The sequence below is a fragment of the Patiria miniata genome, unplaced genomic scaffold (genome assembly GCF_015706575.1).
Source record: "Patiria miniata isolate m_02_andy unplaced genomic scaffold, ASM1570657v1 HiC_scaffold_21, whole genome shotgun sequence".
Lineage (NCBI taxonomy): Eukaryota > Metazoa > Echinodermata > Asteroidea > Valvatida > Asterinidae > Patiria > Patiria miniata.
The window spans coordinates 5,860,153-5,881,805 of record NW_024037060.1 but is presented as its reverse complement, the minus strand read 5'-3'; the positions used below and the strand labels follow the sequence as shown (position 1 = coordinate 5,881,805).

The 21,653-nt window shown below is 41.6% G+C and overlaps 1 protein-coding gene across 1 annotated transcript; it reads left to right on the top strand.

The window, feature by feature from the left end:
* The first annotated feature begins 5,170 nt into the window (after window positions 1-5,170).
* On the top strand, window positions 5,171-16,198 carry LOC119729853. Its single transcript, XM_038202648.1, is given in 8 exon segments — window positions 5,171-5,231; window positions 7,684-11,220; window positions 11,223-12,422; window positions 12,761-12,897; window positions 13,471-14,001; window positions 14,433-14,655; window positions 14,969-15,007; window positions 15,183-16,198. Coding segments are annotated over 8 exon segments (5,940 nt in total). The 3' UTR covers window positions 15,395-16,198.
* Window positions 16,199-21,653: the final 5,455 nt, after the last annotated feature.

The window sequence follows — 21,653 nt, the reverse complement described above, 5'->3', positions numbered from 1 at the left end:
ATCTTGGAAACATGGAATTCCCTGAAAGGCTATCGTGGAAATGTGGGATACTGTGTTAGTCTATCACAGAAATGTGGAATTCCGTGAAAGGCTATCGTGGAAACGTGGAATACATGTACCGTGATAGCTTATCACGGAAACGTGGAATATCGTTATAGCCTATTGTGGAAACGTGGAATACTGTGATAGCTTATCGCGGAAACGTGGAATATCATTATAGCCTATCACAGAAACATAGAATTCGGTGATAGGCATCATCGTTAAAGCGTGTAATTCCGTGATGAGCTATCGTGGAAACGTGGAATTTTGTGATAGGCTAACGATATCATGGCATTTCGCTTTGCCACGATAAAACATCACGAAATTCCATGTTGCTGAGATACCCTATCGCGGTAGTCCACGTTTTCGTGATAGGCTATCACAGTATTCCGCGTTTCAACGATAGCATATCACGGAATTCCTCGTGCTTGTCGAATCAAAAGAATCGCAAGTAGGAAATCTAAGTAATGAACCTTTTTTGAGCGGAGGACCACAAAATGGCGTGTGGATTTATTTTCGTGATTAAAGCGAAGCTGTTTCGAAACCGAAATTTGAGAAACATTAAAGGGAATATACATCATTTGCTTTTGCTGTAATTTTCAGAAATAGATGGAATTGGGGGGTTGGAAATATATAGCAAATATAGTTACACCGACTTTTTTGAGGTTTTGGGTTCGAAAATGCTATAAAAACCAAGAAAAACAATCATTTTCCTGTAGTCTGGTTCCCTGACTCCATTTAAGAAGAAACAGAGCAGTTTACATACATTGGGGAATTATAAGATCAAGGAACCAGTCTAGCTGGCTTGTACCCGTTCATAGGTGTGTAATCGATTGCAAACAAGTGCGATGGTCAACTGGGGCCAGTATTTGAAAAAAAAGCCACTTTTTTCCAACGCTGATCGGCCGATCAGCGTTGGAAATTGATACAAAAATACCACTTTTCTTGAAAATGACAGTATACCATGTGCCATGATTTTACAGGATGCTTTACACTGTCATTCACTAACAGTTCAGCAAGGTATTTCAAAATGATTTGGTAGTTTTATTTTTTGATGTTTGCAAATGTTGTATTTTCCCTTTAATAGTCCTATATCTTTTTTTATACGAGGTCGGATGGAGAGTTTTCACGAGATACCGTGTTGAAGGATTAATCTGCGTTTTCACACCATACATTATAGATAATGAAAATGATAATGAAAATGATAATGAAAATGCGCATTATAACATAAATTCACGTAAAAACTCTTTGTAATTATAAATAAATAAAGCCTTAATGGTTCTTTTTATGCTGTAATATGGAAAGTATGATTTTGAAATTTTGACGCCACCTTGAAAGACCTCACTTTTTCCTCATGCAACTGAACCGTCTTTGCAGATTTCGCAGATTTTTTTTAAACTTTAAACAATGCAGAGACGTGCAATGCAGAGACGTATGCAATGTATTGCAGATTATTACAATGTGTATGTGTTCATTATGCCTTCATGAATAAAATGTGGCAAGCAGCAAAGTCTGAGAGGTTTTTTTTGGTGGGGAAAGGGTTTGAACATTTAAATCATGCTGCTTAGGTTACGTATTTTTATTCACCTCATTAATTTTTTTCTCGAGTTGTGTGGTTTGATGTGTTATGATGCGTATGATAAAGTATGTTTGATCTTGTGAACTATATAGCTATGATTGTATACTAGTCACCTAAAATATTACATAATTATAAACAGGGTTGGCGGAACCGGGGAGTGGGGGTGCGGGCACTTGTCCCATTAGACTTACCCAAGTGCCCCTCTTGCGGACATAAATATACCCCCTCGAGATGAAAACAAAACTTGCCATTGGCACTTGCCGGCGCGGTGTCGACATTTCAGTACGGATGTGCCAAAAAAAAGAGCTAAAAACGCTGCTGCCCGGACCGTGACGGAAGATGCCTTTTACCGAGCAAGTACCCCTTTTTGGTGATGCCTCCCAGTTTGAAAACCGTTCCGCCGCCGCTGATTATAATTATTCATACATATTTTTCAATATTCATATCAGTGTTGATCCCTCTCATTATTCATACCATAATTGTAAATTATAAATAGGACTAAATTTCATCTTCCCTGTCCATTACCTGGATGGTTGCATGACGTCACTTGTTATTGATTATCCATCCACTAATTGATCTTAAATTAAATTGGCAAATAGTATCAATGCAAACATTTAAATCGCACCTCCTTCATGCTGTGCTCTTTCCTATAAACCAACAAACCTTTAGATTGTGAAAAGCTTTCGGATTCCAAAAAAGTTTTTTTAATTATTTGCAAGAAAAATATGTTTTTGTTAACAAAAATCTGTACAGAATAAATTTTGTTCACGTGCTAAAAGTGAAAGTGATTCTCATAAAACTTTTTTGTTATTTGAATAATTTTTTTTTTAAATTTCCTGAGTGTAAATATTATCAACTAAAATTGACAGGGGTGTGAGGAGAAAACATGGATACTCAGAATAACAAAAGTAATTGTCGAGTTTTTATTTAGTGTTTAAGTGGTGATATTCTTCAAACAAATTGAGCAATTTCAGTACTTTTTCCACCTAAACGTCGCAAATATGAAATTGGCTTTCAAGTCATTTTTATTTTTGGTGTTATTTTTTTTTTAATATTAAATATACTTTTGGGGTTTGGGCTCTGCGTTTTAAACTCACCCTGTACCTTCGCTTCTCATTACCGATCTGGTGGGGTATCCCTTATGGCTTTTACTAGTCCAGACACGAATAGTGAGTCGGTGTGATATGAAAATCAGACTCCTAGGCTTTTCCCCTTTATTGGTTAAACCCTCTCACGCGACAGGGGCGTAGCACGGTCATTTTTATTGGGGGGGGTAAATTTTTCTGAAAAGGGCACTTGCACATCCGTTGTGAAATGTAGACAGGTTTTTTTTTCTCCGGACACTTGGCCTCCGGGAGGGGGAGGGGGGGGGGGTGCTCGTTCCATCTGTCGATGAGGGCACTGTTCAAAACCGACAATTATGCACACAAAGGGCCAATATATGGTGCTTTTCAGGGCGATACAAGTGCGAAATTCTTAAAAAGGCACCCAAAACGGCAAATGCCACAAAAAAGGGCACCACTTCTTTTTTGAAAAGGGTACTTGTTCAGAAAAAAATGGGCACTTTGTCAAAAAAGGCACTCTTTACAAATTATTGGGGGGGGGGTAAGCCCGTTGAAAAAGGGGATTTAAATGGAAAAGGGCAGTCTTTACAAACTATTGGGGGGTGGTGGTAAATACCCCCCTTATCCCCCCGCTGGCTACGCCTATGCGTGACTGGCCCCTCTCCTAATTTTCTATGCGTGAGCATGTGCAATACCACCAATGAGTCTGTATTTCATAAAACCTAAGTTCGGTTCAGTTCAGTTCATTTATTTTCACTTATTCACTTCATAGGAAATAACAGCACATGCACCTGCACTTATGAAACTTTGATTGAACAAAAGTGGAGGAGGTCGCCAAAACAGCAGAGCTTGTAAACCGGAGATCCGCGGGTCACGCGATAAAAAGTTTCAAATTTTGCTCAAAACCGACTAGATCAAACTGAGATATACTTGCTTATTCCATCTGTACGGTGTACATGCAAACAATTACTGCAATCAACGGGTACTGACAACTCTGTCCATGAACCCGGATTTGAAACTAGATTAGACCCAGACAGATTTATTTATTGAATTTTTTTAGGGGTATCAATCATAACAGAGCCCGTCTTCGGAGATGACAGTCAGTAACAAAATGAACCCTTGACACCAGACATTTTGACAGTTCGTGATGGATTGTCGCCATTATTCACTCACAAAGACGGGCAGCTTAGCTTTTATTGTTCGGCATTCAGAGCAAGGCTTACGACGGATATGACGCTGTCTGGCGCGCGTGGGTTATGTGAGGAGTGAACTTTTGGCATCAGTCGTTCACGCATGTCGATTGACCCAGTTCATGGGCTGGGGACAGCCTCGACAAATCAAGGTAGGCACGGGGAGAGGACAGACCAGGGTGAAGGAAAATACAAACGAGGAAAAATTGAATTGGAATCAGCATTCTGTGAATTAAGTTTGCTATTCTGTCTGAGTCTTGCTGGGTGAGGGGGGGGGGGGGTGGAGGGGACCAGTCTCCATGAATTTATGTCCACTTCAGCAACGTTCAATATTTTACAAGCTAGACGTAATTGGAGCCAATAGACCATTATCATGTTGCGGCCACCTTGATGTTTTCTATTCAAATCAACGTAACCAAAGCGAGGCTGGAAGGAAAATAGTCTGGTTCCCTTTTTGCACAAAAAGTATTATCATTCAGTACTGTTATTGGATACAGGGAACTTGACTGAAATGGTGGCAGCGTGATAAGGTCTATAGGTTCACCCAATAGCTCACATTGTCAAGCAGCAGCAGCGAGACATTAAATTTGCGCGTTATAAAATACATATTTGTTTTCTTACAAAGTATTCATCACCAATGTGAATAATAACTTTAAACTTTATCCAGTTATTGATGACATTATATCTCTTGGTGAGGTACTGATCTCTATTTCCTGTAAATTGGTAAATTTGTGAGGAAATCTGCATAGGCTTACATACAAATATATAAAGGATAACCATTGATGTGTCAACAACAACACCACCACTTTTTAATCTTTTTTTTTTTTTTATAAATTTGATTAGTGCAGTTGGCTTGAAACATCGCACAAGCTATTTCGAACAAGTCATGTTCGATTTTAAAAAAAAATCCCTTCTAATTAGAAAAAAAAAACCTTCAACTTTTTCCCCATGAAACTACTATACCAGTAACGGTTTTGGACAAAGATTGATGAACTAGGTCAACACATTGTCTTGATTCGAGGCTGAATTACCGAGATATTCTCTTAAAATGGCGACAAGAGCAAGGCTAAAACGCCACGTAGAATATAATCATTGTTGGCTGCTGACAGAAAGAGTGAGCGGGAGTTTTTGTTCCCTGAACAAGTAGTGCATGTCGGATGACCGCGTGACTTGCTAGATATGTAAGGGAACAGACATGAACTTGTTTTGAAGTTCAGTCAGGTTTGGGCTGGGTGCAGTTAGGTATAGTTGGAAGCTACGGTGAGTGTTCCACGCTTATAGCTTTTCCCTAATCAGCCATGGAGACACCTACCGGTGTCATCACTGTCTTGGTGGTATCATTGCTGATGAGTAACCATGGTAAGATTGTATATTCCTTTCTTCTAAAATTAATCCCCCACCACAATAAGAAGCCAATCATGAGGCGGCTGACGCTCGCGCGCAGATCATAGCGTGTGCACTCATTGCTCCGAGTTTGTACGCTTGCTAAAATGCGCGTGCACCTTAAACGATAATGGACCCCGTTTGCTAAAACTGTTTTGGCCGATTACAACTAATCTGAAACAGGTTATTTATAAACTAACCTGTCGAAAGTTCAGCTCAGTGGGTATACTGTTTGGGAAAACTGTGAAAATGCATCATCATGTTTTTCTCAATGCAAAGCATATACATGTATAGTTTCGGTTGAACGGTCTTTGGTTTGGTCCTAAACCATCGTGAAAAAAACTGGTAACTCCTCTTTTCTCGAAAATGGCCGCATATCAGGTGCATCGATTTTATAGGATGCTTGACCTTATTATTTACCTACAATCAGGTAGGATATTTTCATGATTTCGTCGTGCCGTGCCAAGCACAAGGACGTTAGCAGCCCGGGCACGCAACAACACTTTGGAGATAATCGATTTGAAAGGTTTTGTGCTCCCGTAGCCCCTTGAGACAAGATGTATATCAAATGAAAGATATATCCGTGCCCTATCGATAACCCAACAAATTCGAATTTGACCTTACGACCCCCTGTTTTGCCCTAACGAACTTCTTCCACGCGCCATTAATATATTGACATTTTCTCTTTTGAATGTTTGCAAATGTTGTCCATCTCAATTCTGGCCCCTCATTGTGGTGGCCAGATTACACCCTCAAATTAAAATATTAAGTACTTTGTATTTAGTAAAGATACAAAATTTACATTGCGATACAAAATACAAAATTTACATTACGATGCTTCCTTCTTTTTTTGTAAGCCTTTAAACTGTTAAAATATACATGTAGACGTTTAACAGGTGTCCAATTAATTATGTAAATTTACATCGTACACGGTGTGCTAGAACCTCTCAGACTTTTTCAACTTCGGTCTTACTAAGAGAAACAGGAGCCTACGGATCGTTTTTCATACCTGCAGATTAGGATAATACACGCCAACTACATGTACATTACACGACAGGATATATAACGACTGTCTAGCATAATGAACACCATAGTCAGAGAGCGTGACGACCATGCCTTAAAATAGCCAGAGATATATTGTGCCAAGCACTTCACAGTGATATTTTCAACAACATATTGCCTGCAAATATTATTCTACTGTGTAGGTCCTACTCTCTTTTATTTCCGTTTCGGGCCGAATCGCGGTGCCGGTGCTGAATCGTGCCGGGCAGAAACGCGGGCTAAATCACGGGCTGCGCCGGCGCAACGACGTCACGGCACAGACCGTGATCAAGCCCGCGGTTCAGCTCGGCGCGAACCACGATTCGGCCCGAAAAGTGGTTGTTGGTATGAAAAAAAATATTCTTTTCACGGGTGAAAAGAGGAACACTGCCAGCTGATTTCCTTAGACCTCGTGCGCACGGGACGAAAGCTACTTTTTTCGGTCTTTAATTTGTGCCCCCCAAAAAACCTTGTTTCAGTCTTTATTTTGTTCCCCCCCCCCAAAAAAAAATAACCCAGTAGGCCAGAGAGTAATGTCCATGACGATTTAAGGGGATTTTCTAAAGAATAAAGCGACAAATCCTGGACAAATTGAGAGAAAATGACCCGAGTGTTTGTAGCCTTGTACATATTCGCATTTGGCCACCAGGCCCATTTATGCGCATGCGTGTATAATTATGTATTTATTAATAAAAAGGTCCATTGTAACAATCATGGCTGAAAATTCCAGAAATTCCTCCACGCAGTTTAGAATTCCCATTGTACACGGAGATACCAGCTACTATAGGCTGGGTGCATTAGCGCTCGCGCACAATCAATCATTTTCCTTCAACAAAATAGGCCAAATGTGTCCCATTTGCACTTTTCAACCCAGTCCTCAACTCCTCGAGCGATTCCCATATGCAGTAAACTGTTTGTTGGCGCTACATACAAAGAGCACATTCAACACAAGGTCAGACTGAAATGAAGTTAATTTTAACACTGGTAGACCAATTTGTCTTGATATGGTCTCGTCATCAACAGCCCTGGGGCACTTTTTTTCAGAGCAAAAAATACTGACATTTTTAAGACGTCAAAAACTGACGTGGGGCTGTTGACTGTAATAAGGATATCTTAAATGGCGTGCTTTAGTAAGTTCCAAACGGGTATAGTGTGGGTCCATGTAGGTCTGTATGTCCATGATTAAAATGTGATTGACTTCTTGTTATTTCTGTCCCATTTACGATATATTGCAAGGCAATATGTCACGAAGCATTTGTATTTCTCAGCAACAACAGGAACTGCAAGCTGTAGATTAAATTGCAAAATTATAGACATGTGTTTCTCAGGCCCGAATTTACTTGTTAAGGATAAAATTAACCCAACTATGTGGTGCCTTATCTTACAGGTGTTTTGTCAACGGAACACGGAAAACATGTAAACAACCACCATCATCGTAACCATAGCCATCTCACTCCGAGTACTTCGTCTCCCAGAGTCAGCGAAGACGTTCTCTTCTCGGGCATTCCAGTGAAGACTGCCCTGCCAGATTCTGTGGAAACAGAGGATGCCCTTGTTAACAATAATGGCATGCACCAAGTACGTGGTGACGAGGCAAACCCGGGAAAAGACGCTGATGAAGACGAAACCAGAGAGGAACTCCATCATCACCACCATCATCGTCCCCACCACCACCAGCCCCAGGGAGATATTGCTTCGCAACAAAATGACACCATCTTCCTTCCAAAGAATCGTATGAAGAATCATCCGGAGACCGTTGTCATGGAATCCCACGGCACTATGGCAACGGAGGCAACCATCACCAACCCTCCCGGAACACGTAAAGCAGTTAGAAACAGAGAGGAACATCCTAACCATCTTCGAAGCAATTCTTCACAAACACACCAGGCGAGTACCTCCCCAGTTTCCATGCCAACGGAAATCTTTAGTGATGACATGCATGCAGTGCACAAAGAAAACCACCATCCTAAACTTGCCAGCAATTCGTCTTCAAGACCTGATGATAGTATCCTCCCTGAGATTCGTTTGGCAAGTGGCTCCACTTACCCTGCGGCAATCGAGGATGGGCCTAACAAAGACGAAGCTAAAGAAGTGGGCGGTCATCATCATCTTCCCACAGACAGTCCTCCGAGACCTAATGATGCTAGCCTAACCCATGCTCAATCAATGACTGTATTCCCTCATATGACTCTTAGTGAGGACGAAATAAAAGAAGACAACGTGCAGAAAACCAGAACCATCCTCCCTACAAACAAGCAAGAACCTAAAGAGAAAGAAGGTACCAGTACAGTCAAGACTGTGCTTCGCAAGCAATACACTGTTTCACCAACTGCCACACCGGACTCAACTTCCAGAGATTCTTCTCAAATTTTTGAGGCTTCTCTTCAAAAAGACGACACCCATAACGCCAAGATTGAAAGTTCAGTTCCATCGAGCCTAACCGACGCTCCTGATGCCAAACCAGGCGATGTTCTCTCCTTCCAAGGAGCAGAGGACATTCTTGTTGGTATAAAAAGAATGATGTCTCCAGAGCAACATCCAACAGCACCAGCTGATGAAGATGAAACAAAGACTGCAATACTCCCGCAGATGCATCCAACACCCCCATCATCAGATTCCATGGCAACAGAAGCCGGCATTGACCAAATCCGTGGGGAAATGAAGCAGAAGCATCATCATCATCACCACCAGCAACGTGTCTCCAATAATTCATCTTTGGGACCAGATTATGCAATCCTGCCCGAGACCCATATTCAGACAACACCACCTGATTCCTTGGAAATTGAGTCCGACATTGGAAGTGGCAAATTTCCATCAAGCCAAACCGATGCCCCTGGTGCCAAAGCAGGCGATATCCTCTCTTTTCAAGGAGCAGTAGATATCCTTGTTGGTATAAAAAGAATGTCACCAGGGAAACATCCAACCACACCGGCTACTATAGATGATACCAAAGGTGCTACACTGCCTCTGATCCACCCAACATCTGCGTCATCAGATTCTATTGCAATTGAAACCAACAATGACAAAAATCATGAGACAAACAAAGACACAAGACAGGAGAATCACCACCACCTCCCAAGCAATTCACCTTCCACACCAGATTATGGCAAACTCCCCGAGACCCAACCCTCAACATTTCCGGATTCCATGGCAACAGAAAACAAAGAAGCAAACAATGACAAAGAGCATGAGACAAACGAGGAAAAGCAACACAAGCATCACCATCAACATCGCCATAATCACCATCCGATTCTCCCCAATACTTCATCTCCGACACCAGATGATGCAGTCCTCTCCGAGTCCTATCCTATGACGACACACCATGAATCCATGGTATCAGAGTCAAACATCAAGAGCCAAACCGAGGCTCCTGGGCCAGAAAGAGGAGATAGTCTGTCCTTCCAAGGAGCAGTGGATATCTTGGTTGGTATAAAAAGAATGATGTCACCACAGCAACTCACAACCTTGCCGGGTAACGCAGAAACTCCAAGCTCCAAGATACCAGTGACTAATTCTGCTGATTCTTTACCTTACAAAAATGGCGAGGAAAAATTACCTGCATTCAAAGAATCAACCACAAATCCGTTTCCCATCAAAGATACCAACACAGTTACAAGTACCTTCTCTCCAAAGCCTTCTCAAGCTTTCATGAGGAGCACAGGGTATAACGAGCTTCCTGAAGCCGTCAACTCTCCAACTTCTACTTCACAACAAGACCACTTCACCGACGAAAGTCAAGTTAAGATCACTAAGGGCAAGTTAGTGACCCAAGCCGGTGCTTTGACTGACAAGGTTTCAACATCAGTGACACCCCAACCTGTGAATAACGACTCAGACCCGCAGCTTGTTTTCTGGGAAGTGGAGTTTGTTGAAGAGCATGAAGTGGGAGATGCTCCATTTTCTCGTGCCTCCACAACTTCGAGCCCACTACAAGACACAGATTCTTCGACTGAAAGTAGTTCTTTTATAGATCGGACCACAGAAATCGAAGAAAGTGAATCAGCTTTACATGTTTCTGGCAGTGAAAGTGTCTCCCAGCGCAAACCTTCATCCGAAAAACCAGTCGAAAGACCCGTTACTAGCGAGGGAGCAATCCAGGCACAAGATAAAATGACTACTGCTGTTCATCGGCCAGCAGAAAGAGTTAACCAAGAGATACATATCCAGGGAAGTGACAATCCCTTACCTCGAGAGTCCAAATATTCAAATGCTCCAACACCAACTAAAGTTGGCAGCACTGATACACCATCAACCAGAGCAAGTTTACAGTTGGAAACCGAGGAAGTGAATGCATTGCCAACCACAGAGGGGGCACTTAAAACACCCACCTCAAAATCAAAGCCTGGCATTTCTCAGCCGCATCTCTTTCTCTGGGAAGTCGAATTGATTGAGGAGCACACAGTCATACCCCTGGCTGATTTGAGTGCAACCCCCGCTACCGAAGGAACTGAAAAATTGGGAGACAAAGGTGTACCAATAAAAGTTGATGAGAAACAGACCACAGAATATCCAATGCCTGTCACTGAAATCAGCGACAAAAATTACCATATCAGAGAAAATTCATTATTCAAGGAACTGGAAGACACCTCAGAACATGCGCACACAGTTCAACCTTCTGAACAATTTTCAACAAGTTCCTCAATCATAATCGAAGAAGAATCCGAACATAAGCCGAAGCCGGAATTAAAGGCCGAATCGATCCAGTCAACTGTGATCTCCAGTGTAACACAAACCGAGCAAAAACCACAGACAGAATCAGTTCTTTCTGTGACCTCTCGGAGTTTCACTGAAGGGGAACATCAGCCAAAATCTGCATTAGAACCAGAACCAGAACCAGAACCACGTACTACACCTAAATTTCGAGCACCAGATATGCTCTCTTCGCTTACAACCCCAATTCCCGAGCAAAATCCAGGAATTGACAAAGGTGCTGTAGTGACGGAACATTTCAACAGGTAGGATCGTCTACTTCACCTAAACCAGAACCAACATTCACAACCCACGTTCGTCTGGAATCAGGGTCGACCGACGAAGTTCTGTCGTCTCCAACGACCTCACTGCAGCGGTCAACGATGAGGTCAGGGGTCATAATTGACGGTCAGATTCCAATCAATCAGCAAGCTCATTCACCAAGGCAAAATTTGAATCCGACAGCCGAGTCAGAACCAAGTCCGTATCCATCGCCGACTCAATCTGTGGTAGAAGACAATTTTCAGACAACATCCCGTGACACTGATATGGTGGGCGTGATCTTTGTTGACCCTGAGGCTGGAACCCCAGCAGAAGCACTGTTACCACAAAGCACCGCAGCTAGACCTTCCTTGGATGAAGTCACAATGTATCAGTCCACGCTTGGGAGGTCAGATTCTCGACCCAATCCTTTACCAGAGCTCACATCACATGGAAGCATTCCACAAACTGCTTCTCCAACTTTGAAAACGAATGACCGCGTATTATTCGAGGACAGCCAACGGACAACTGTCTCAGCCGTGGCTGAACCTGAACCAGAGCCGATACCCGAACACGTACCACTGCCCAATTACGACCAGCAATTTCACACAACCGCATCATCTGAGCCGCGGCAATCGAGCGGCAGTACAGTGTTCCAGTTGACAACAGAGAATCTCCCAGTAGACATTGTTGTGGGAGAAGTAAAAGAGCCCGCTTCGCCCGATCCCGAACCAGAGCCCAGTCCGGAACCGGTGGAACCCAGTCCGGAACCGATGGAATCCAGTCCGGAACCGGTGGAACCCAGTCCGGAACCGGTGGAACCCAGTCCGGAACCTGTTGAACCCAGTCCGGAACCGGTGGAACCCAGTCCGGAACCTGTTGAACCCAGTCCGGAACCGGTGGAACCCAGTTCGGAACCTTTGGAACCCAGTCCGGAACCGGTGGAACCCAGTCCAGAACTGGTGGAACCCAGTCCAGAACCGGTGGAACCCAGTCCGGAACCGGTGGAACCCAGTCCGGAACCGGTGGAACTGTCTACAGTGTCAGATCAGCGGACAACTGTAGCGTATCGGGCATCAGGATCCAACGGCGACTTGGCGACTGGAGAAGGAGACCAAGCTGCAGGCGACGATGACCCAAAAGAAGGAAGTTTGACAACGCTTGCGACCAAGTCAGGTTGGTTTACAATGATTCCGTCAAGTCATCTTATGAAAACATGATTGCATTTAGGATGCCGGGAAGTGGGAAGATTTAGACAAAAAAACGACTTGTTCCAAAAAAACATAACAAAAAAAGAGAGGGAAAACCAAAATTGTAAGGAAAGTTTTCTTCTGGATTGAAATGAATACCTATTATTCGGCGTCTTGGGTGCATGCGTTTGGTGTAGCCAATAACTGACCATTAATTTACAACAGGTGCTTAAGATTGTGCCTAAATTATTCACCACTAAGCGATTGTTGTCCTTAGTTTAAGAGAAAAAAAATTATTAAAATGTTATTGATTGTTAGCTGCAGGTGAAGCCAATCCCCATCACTTTGAGGGCCAGTTTACGATTCTGACAATGGATGGCTACGAGGTCACGTACTCCAGTCAACTTGAAGACAGAAACACCGCCCTCTATAAGGAGTACAGTCATGCAGTCTGCAATGCGGTGAGTAGTCAAAGGTGTTCTTTTTTATCTTTGTGCACAAGTACTCCCTCAACGGTGAGAATGACGTAGAGCGCTGATATTGAAGAGTATTATTATGAGTCTCATCGACGATTATGCACCCGTGTTTATCAGGTGCGTTCGTCTGGCGCGCTGACGCTGCGGGTTTTCGTGCTGGCCCCAGAGGGCTATAGGCTACAGTCCTGTTTCCATCTCACTGACTGACTCACTGACTGACTCATTGTTACTTGTAAATTAGACTTGCTTAAGTTTCACCTTTGCCCAAAGGTTTGAATTGAATGACTAAGGAAACCGCTTTGACAAAATGGTTGGTGACCAGTTTTGCTTGATTTGGTTAGTCTTGTCTTTTAATATCACAGCTGAAACTTTGCTACCGCAAATTTTTGCTCTGTACGTATGTGCAAAATGGTTGCATTGTGTCCTTCTTTGGCGCATGGTTCTTGTGAAAAGGCCCAAGGATAAATGCCTGCATTTGTTCTGTGACATGGGCGTTTAAGAGCCTTAATTTTCCTTCCGGAAGCTGAACAACCGTCTTTGTTTCATAATTCTTGTTAGGTTATTGATATTCTCAGCCAAGCGTACAGCAGCAATCCCAGCCACTGTCAAACAACTGGATTTCGATCGGGGAGTGTGGTCGCTGTGTTTGAGGTTGGAACGAAGGGCGCCCTCAATGCCGATGACATCCGTTCACACCTGGCGGCGGCTTTCGGGTCCGGCGACCGAGCGGTGGCTGGATTACAGGTTGATGGATCATCGGTGTCCGTTCGAAGAATCGAAGAATCGACGCTTCTGGGATTCGATCATGGGACGCAGGCTTCAATGGCCACCGCGATTTCCTCCGATGTGGCATCGATAACACAGGGAGGCACTCATTCGGTTGCAGTATCGACTCCTGGCAGAACGAAACCTGCTATCCCCGGCGGAACAAGTATCGTGTCATTGGTACCCGAAGTCGCAGTGTCTCAGGAGTATTCGGGACGATTCCGAATACTTAGTATCGATGGGCAGGAGGCGGTATTTACATCGGATTTAGAGGATCGCAACTCGGAGAAGTTCAAAGTTTACAGTGGCATAGTTTGCTCTGAGGTGAGTTCTCACGTGACTGTGATTACTTTAAAAACGTTAAAGCAAACGATTTGAAACATCAAGTTGACTTCTCATAGATAAATACACCGACTTCTCAACCCCTTCCTTGTCAAATGTCCATCTTGAAATTTCTGATCTTTTTGTCACAAGGTGTTTGGAATCATTTTGAAGGAACAAAATATCCCGAAAGTATTGAGAAAAAAATATCTTCGTTTCAAGAGAGATAAACTCTTAAAAGCCGTGCCAGTAAGTTTCAAAAAGTCATGTTCTATTAGAGTGTAAGCTAGTTAATAACTCAAATGTTGGATTACTTGTACACCGTTATGACGGCCACGCCTTCACTGTCTCCTCAAACTGAAGCACTGAAAATGAATTTAATATCTCAATATATGCATGAATGGTTTCCCCCTTGATTTTTTGCTAAACGATAGATTCTGACAGGTTTATCCGACGTCTACCCCGATGATCTTAGTAGCTGCTTCGTGGCGTCATTTCGCCGGGGAAGCATCATCGCTGACTTCAAGGTCCGATTCAAAGGCGGGAGCTTGGTCACGGAAGACGGCATACGCTCACAGCTGATCCGGGCATTCACTAGCTCAGAGAGCCCTGTAGTCAGTCGGCTAGGGGTCGACAAGGAATCCTTCCAAGTCACAAGTAAGCTTACGTCTCAAATTTCTGGACGGGGTTTCAAAATAGACCCGTCCGCGGAAGTTTAATGTTTGCTCACGAGTAAGCCACAACTAAACATCGATTTTAGGGATTATTCGACATAATTATATGAATGATTGCAAACGTAAACTTGAATTGTGTTAAAAAAAAATCAGGTTAGAAAGCAAAGAGAAATGTCGGACTCTTTTTTAACTATGTAAAAGTAATTTTAACCATTTGTTTGAGGTTTGAGCAAGACAATGTTGAGTAGTGAGCAGTGGAAAAATGAATTAACTTTCTTGTCTATATTTCTTCCCAGAAATCGAAATAGACAAGCATCTTCCCCCAAACTTTAGTGGTAAGTCACACTTTTTTGCCTAAAAGGACAAATGTTTTCAGTATAATTATTTGAAAATAGCGGACTGCAATAACTCAATTATCTGTTTAATCGTGTTAAAAATGCATACCATAGGTCTTATTTTCGAAATTAATTTAAATCGGAATCGGAATTGTTCTTATTTCTCCAATTACAGGTGTTTCTCGAGACGGTTCTAAAGACGAGGGTGGTCTTGGTGGAGGTGCAGTAGCGGCCATCATACTTTGCTGCTCGTTGCTGGTGCTTCTGTTGGTCGCTGTCATCGTCTACGTGGAGTATCGAGACTACCGTAGATACAAAGTCGTCAAAATGTCAACGGGATGGCGGCGCGTCAACGTCGGTGATGCACCAACTGGTTCGCCAGTCTGAGTGACGTAATAAGTTATGACTATGCAATAAGCGAGTTCGGTACTCCAACTGCGCATGTGCACATCAAGATTTGCTGATTTGTCTTTCGGGATAACAGTCATCGTATGCGTGCAAGAGCATAACGGGGTACCAGCAAAATTGAAGAGATCATCGTGTTCTGAAGTATAACATTTTGCAAAAAAAACTTTGGACAGCGAAGTGTTTTAAGGTGTCTTGTGCGTCAAAACTTTTGTGAGAACGAAAGTTCCATCGCGTTTCGATTGCACATATTAAAAATGCAGATTTGGTTACCACGTCCCCCATAGCCTTGGGTGCATTTGCTGTGCACCAGACTATTTTGGAATACCGAACTGGCTTATTGACCCATTGCTTAACGCGCCCTCACTGTACTCTCAGTGTTACTGCAAGTTCAAAACTTGTCTTATGTGAGGGCGCTCTAAGCAAGGGCTCTATAATTATAATACATAAGTTTACGGTGACTATTGAGGGAAATTAGTGGTTTTCTTTACACAGAACAGTTTTTATACGACTTGTGTATGTTTGCCATCGATATAATACTGAAGATACATTAAAGGCATATAGAATCACTTCAATTATCCCCAAGATATCCTAACGAGTTCTTATTAAAATGCTTACTTGGACTAAAGATCGTACTGGCACTTAAGAGTGCCGTGAGATTATTCCGTCTGGCTTGCTGTCATTTACAGGAAATCAAGAAATGTAGGTGGTTTCCAACGATCCGTCATTTACTAGATATTTTTTTAATAAAGAGAGCCATAGACGAAATCGTGTTTCGTGATCAAAAGATTGTGCAAGGTTTTTCACTGTTTTCTCGAAAAGTGTAATATCCACTGAGCTGAAACTTTAACAGTTTAAGTTTTGAACATTCTTCTTTGGATTTTGAGTGGTGTTTTTATTGGAAACGAAACAAAAAGTATGAAAAGCAAATGATCCTCTAGGCCTTTAATTATATTTGAACTTTTAATCATCAGAAGGAACAATATATGGGGGGCAACGGTAACTTCAAGAAATGTCTAATAATTCCAAACAAAGTATTATTGTTGGATGTTTTATTTGATTTGCGCAAGTCGAAATTATATATACTGATGATCAATACACAGAGCATTTTGAATTCTTACTTCAACGAATTTAATCAGATGAAAGTCGAAGTAGATAAGTGATCTACGATGTATTTTTTTTTTAATTATGAAATATCGATTAAAGAACCTTATACAAAGTAAAGCTGCAGTAGTGGTTTTTTTTCTTCAGTAGTGCTAATTTTACAAATCTTTAAAATAAACAGCCCGTACATTGCCATTATTATTATGCATTGAATCAAATTTTTTTTTCTTCAAATTTCAAGCATCTTCTCCGTAGGTATGTTTCGCAGATACTGTGGGGTTGAGGTTGTATAAATAATTTACTTTCCTTTGTGCACCTTGCTTTTGTCCGCTTTGTAGTTAAATAGTTCACGAAAGAGTGTAAATCGTTTCAACTTGTTTCTTTGCGCGTGAAAAAAAAATCGTGTTCAATGTTTAATAAAGTTATATTCGAACGCATGAGTTGTTTTCATGTTCTGCCTCTGTTTCGCTTTGTGTTGGTTTGGATTCAAGGGCTGGTATGATTCCGGATATAACGAGGAAGTTTTACAGCAAAAAGGAGATGTTTACAAGTTATTAGCGTGCTCTTTTTGGTTACTTAAATATTTTTAAAAAGTAAATATACTCACCTTTTCTATCGAGTTTGGTTTTGGCGTTTCAAAGCTTGGATCGGCCTGTAACTAACTACCATGGTGTGTTCTGTTCCAAATACAAAACATATTAATATTTCTTAGGAATTAATGTTTTCACGTGACTTTTCATATAGGCCTACGGCAGTCTTTTTTTATCGACTAAATTTAACTGGACTCCCAAAAGGTGTTAATCCCTATGGACATACATCTTCAACTCCCATGAAACCTTTCCAGATGTTAAGTGCGGGTAGGTTTTCCCCCAAAGGTTTCTTATTAAAATAAAAAAAAAGTAATTAAAAAAAATAGTTTTGCGAATTGATTGGGACTTCACCGTCTGCTAGAAAATAATGGTCGCGTCCGAATTACTTGTGGCTATACGGCCGGCAATAACACACACGTGTCTATGAGAAGTGGCTCCGGCCAGTTGCTCCCCATAGATAACGCGTAATTGTAAGCCATAGCCGTGTCTAAGCCAAAATGTCGCAAAGACGAAAGGGGCAAGTTGCCAGGCTGGATGCGCCGCTGGTTTACTCCAATTCAAGGAAAACCAATTATAACTGTTGTCTTGTCTGCTGCCGTGCACGGCCAATTACGCAGACACACGACGACAAACAAATCACACGTGGCTCGTATCCATAACAAACAGCCATTATAACAACCCGCTGCTAAACGTTACCTTGAGCTGTTACCTTGCCTCAGGTAAAAGTAACCTCAGGTAAAAGAAATATGGGTCACTCAGGGGAGGAGGTATTAGACAATAAATAACGCATTATACGAAATATTATCTTTTCACTTCAGATACAGATTTTAGTTTTTCAACTTTCATCCCTCAACATTGATTGTTGAATGAATATTTTGTTTCTTGTATAACAAAGCTTATTTACTTCTGATTGAGACATCGAACAAAGAAAGAACGTCTATGTTTAGTTGAGAAATAATGCATGTACAATATCGAATTGTTTATGGCCCGAAAATAATTCAGGCGGATACTTTGTTCGTCAGAAAAAAACCCAGAAACGACCAAAACTAAAAGCCCTTTTTTTCAGAGCGTTGCAAACGCCTAAAATACAAAACAAAGTGGACTTTTTTTTCGAAGTAAAATATTACGAATGAAATTCTGTTAATAGGAGAAGAAAAGCACGGAGAAAGGAGCTTTGAAATGTATTTGAAATCAATGAAAATCAGTTGAAAATTCCTCAAGTATCCCAAACCAAAACGCTCGCGGTATACCGCCATTCCGGATCCGTGTTTCACTTGAGAAAAAGGACTCTTGGCCTATAAATTGATTAAGAATAATTGAAAAAAAAAAACAATTCGATTCATAAAATCATATACATGTATGTTGTCATTTTCTCAGTCTAACCTGGTTCGACCAACAGCGTGCACGATGTCCCCGCGTACACCGGTCTCATAAGGGTGCACACCTGTATAAATAGACCAAAAATCCGTCCGCCGAGCTCATGAATAAAAGTCGTAGAGAGTTATAACAAAATATTATATATTAGAGAGTTCTGATTGCCATGGATTGGTTAATTGAAGATATGTGGCACAGAACCTCTGGCCTGGATTTGCAGCTTCCATTTCTGGGCATTTTGGATTCAATCGGGCCCGAAAGTGACGCTATTTAGCCATGTTGTGGAGGGATTCTTTTTCAAAATGGCTCAGTTTGGGAAACATTGTTCGTTTTAGGGGTGTTCTTCTTTAGGTGAGAATATCTCAAAAAGTCAATGGTCAACCCACCCAAAAATTTTAAAAAAAATGAAAGACTACATGTTGGTTATCATTTTTCTGTGGATCCTGATCACCTGTGAGAGTTCTGAGTATTTTCAAAAGAATCGTGAGATGTGGCCATTTATCATTGGTGTCTATTTGAATTTTAATACAGGGCTGCACCATAAGCTTCGGTTTTTAGGGAACCTCAGGCAGAACCACAATCCTTGCTATGGTAATCTGACAATCTTCATTATTAACCAATGGCAGTGCAGGTAGTACACACGTCACGGACTATGGGGTACCAAGAGTCAACGTGAGCCGGACACGTGCTCTCATGAAGTGATGGTTTAAAATCTACCAAGTTGATGACACACAGAAAAGTACTCAATCGAAAAAAAGCCAAACATTGGGATTTCAAGGGGATTGTGAAGTTGCTGACGTAAAACGGATGAGCGGATTAGAGACGTACATAGAGTGGTGCGTTGGGGTAGAATTTCAACACTGAACAACCCACATGCGGGGGCTCTAATGTTCATTTTCAAAGTACACGTAGTGCATTTCTCCTTTCTTTCAAAGTTTCACGCCAGTAAAGTTTTATTTCCTGCATTCACCAAAAAAATCCAACAGTCGTTTTAATGCCATTTACTTAGCAAAGTGGTAGTCTGGGTTATAACGTGCAACATTATCGGGACGATATTATGGTCTTGTCGAACAAGTTATTACCAGAAGTACCTGTTAATCGAGGCGACAGCTTTTTGACTAAACATCAATTTGTTTTCACAAGAGCGTAACTCATGCAACTAAGATGCCCTAAAATGTCAAAACAGACCAGTTGCATAAAAATGCGACGAAAGTCATCTGTTTGCCTGATTCTGAGATGTTCACCACATGCATATGGGTATCTCTGATCACTAAGCCATCAATGAAAAGATTCTTACGCCAATGACATAGAAACAACAAAAACTTGTCATAATATTTGGTTCAGTCTGTCCGGTATCCATAACAAACACACGAACATCCTAAACAAACCTCTGGTTTATAGCAACCGTTATTATGTCTTCTTCACACTCACTGGACAAGCCTCAGCCGGACAAAGGCTTCCTTCTGCAGAATCACCGGCCATAAAATCCCGTCTCATGGGCCTCAAGGATGAGCGTTTTCATTCATAAGCTCTCCGTGGGGTGAAATACTACGTAATCAGGAAAGAATAAAAAAAAAGTTTTGAAATACAATACCATTTCTCATCACTAAGCGAATGTTTGATGACAAATCAGTATTAAGACGTTTTTGGTTTTCAATTATAAATGAAGCGTTCTCAAATTTACTCGAAAAATGTTTCTAATCCTATATGTTGACGGATGACAAAGATTAATCTATTTGTCCTTTCTTTATAAATCAGATATAAATTGCGGGTCATTATATTCGAGGTCATGAATTAAAGAAAATTCATATTGCTCTAGGAAATTTCTAGGAGTAGTGCAGAAAGTAGTATATTTTGTTGCTAATACTTTCAAAGGTGAAATAATACGTTTTCTGCGATCATAAAATGGCATGCAAATAACGGAATCGGACAACGTGTCTGTGTCAATCACGCACGCGGCAACTTCCTGGAAGTTCCGCTATGAATTTTCTCTTCAGACTCAACACCAGGCGTGGTGCCTGATTCCGTTAGGCATGGGACATTAAAGTTGCGTTGTGCCCTATAAGGATTTTTTTGGGTAGACTTTTACCATTGTTATTCATCAGCACCATTACGTTATCTAAGGCATAATAGAAGACCTTCAATTCTCAGTCTCTGGTGGGCTTGGTACGACAAAGAGGATTGACACAAACCTGCCATAAACACGCCCGCGCGAGAGAAAGACTGAATAGGCACTGGTTGAGTGAATCACTGTCTGGTTGCTTAAGTATGCGAGGCCTAAGGCGCGCTTTCTTTCTTTCTTTTTGTCCCGTAGTCTAGGCTGCTTGTCTTCTTATGTACCGTTTCCATGTCGACGTCGCCTTAGTTACGTACACACAGAAGTTGACTTCCCGGGGAGGAGTATACTCCGGTATTACAACACGACGCGGCTCATCACTTAAGTTAGAGACACCGCGCACGGTTGACTCGGTAGCCCTCTCTAGGAAGTGCTTGACTTAGTAACAGTGGAGTAATAAGAAGCTTGGACACTAAACGGAAATAGAGAACAACTGAGACTCTTGGATAAAAGTGCAAGTTGGTGAGTTGATCCTTGATTTTATTTCACAAATTTCGTTGAAGAGATTTCCGTTATTTTAGGCTATTTTAAAGTAATTTTCGGTACATCGATAATGTTACCAAGCAACGCGTTCATCGTGCAACAAGACCGGATGAAATGTAAGCCAACACACCCACAGCGCGTGCGAAGATAGTGTTGTGCCAAAGTTTAAAGATCAATTTTTTTGTTCTAATATTTACTGTACATAAAGTTGTGTGTTTCTTCCCCGTGCTTTTTTTGGGCGTCATTCTGGAAAGAGTGCAAAATACCGTTTTACAAGTCCACCAAAAAAAAAAATGGCCATAACCAGATTTTTTCCCCAAAGGGTAATGAGCGTTTTGTGGTTCATTGATATTTACAGTTAAATAGTAGGCCCTAACTGTTTTAATCTGAGATAGATTTCAATATGTATTGTAAAAAATAAAAGTGTGGCTTCTTCCTTCACCAAAACTTTGAATTGTGTTGTGCCCGTGTTTACTCATACACAGGTATAGTTTTGGTACACGTGGCATCATTACATACCTTTAATTGACATAAGGATCTCTATCAATACTTTAGTCAAAGAAAATCTCCTGGG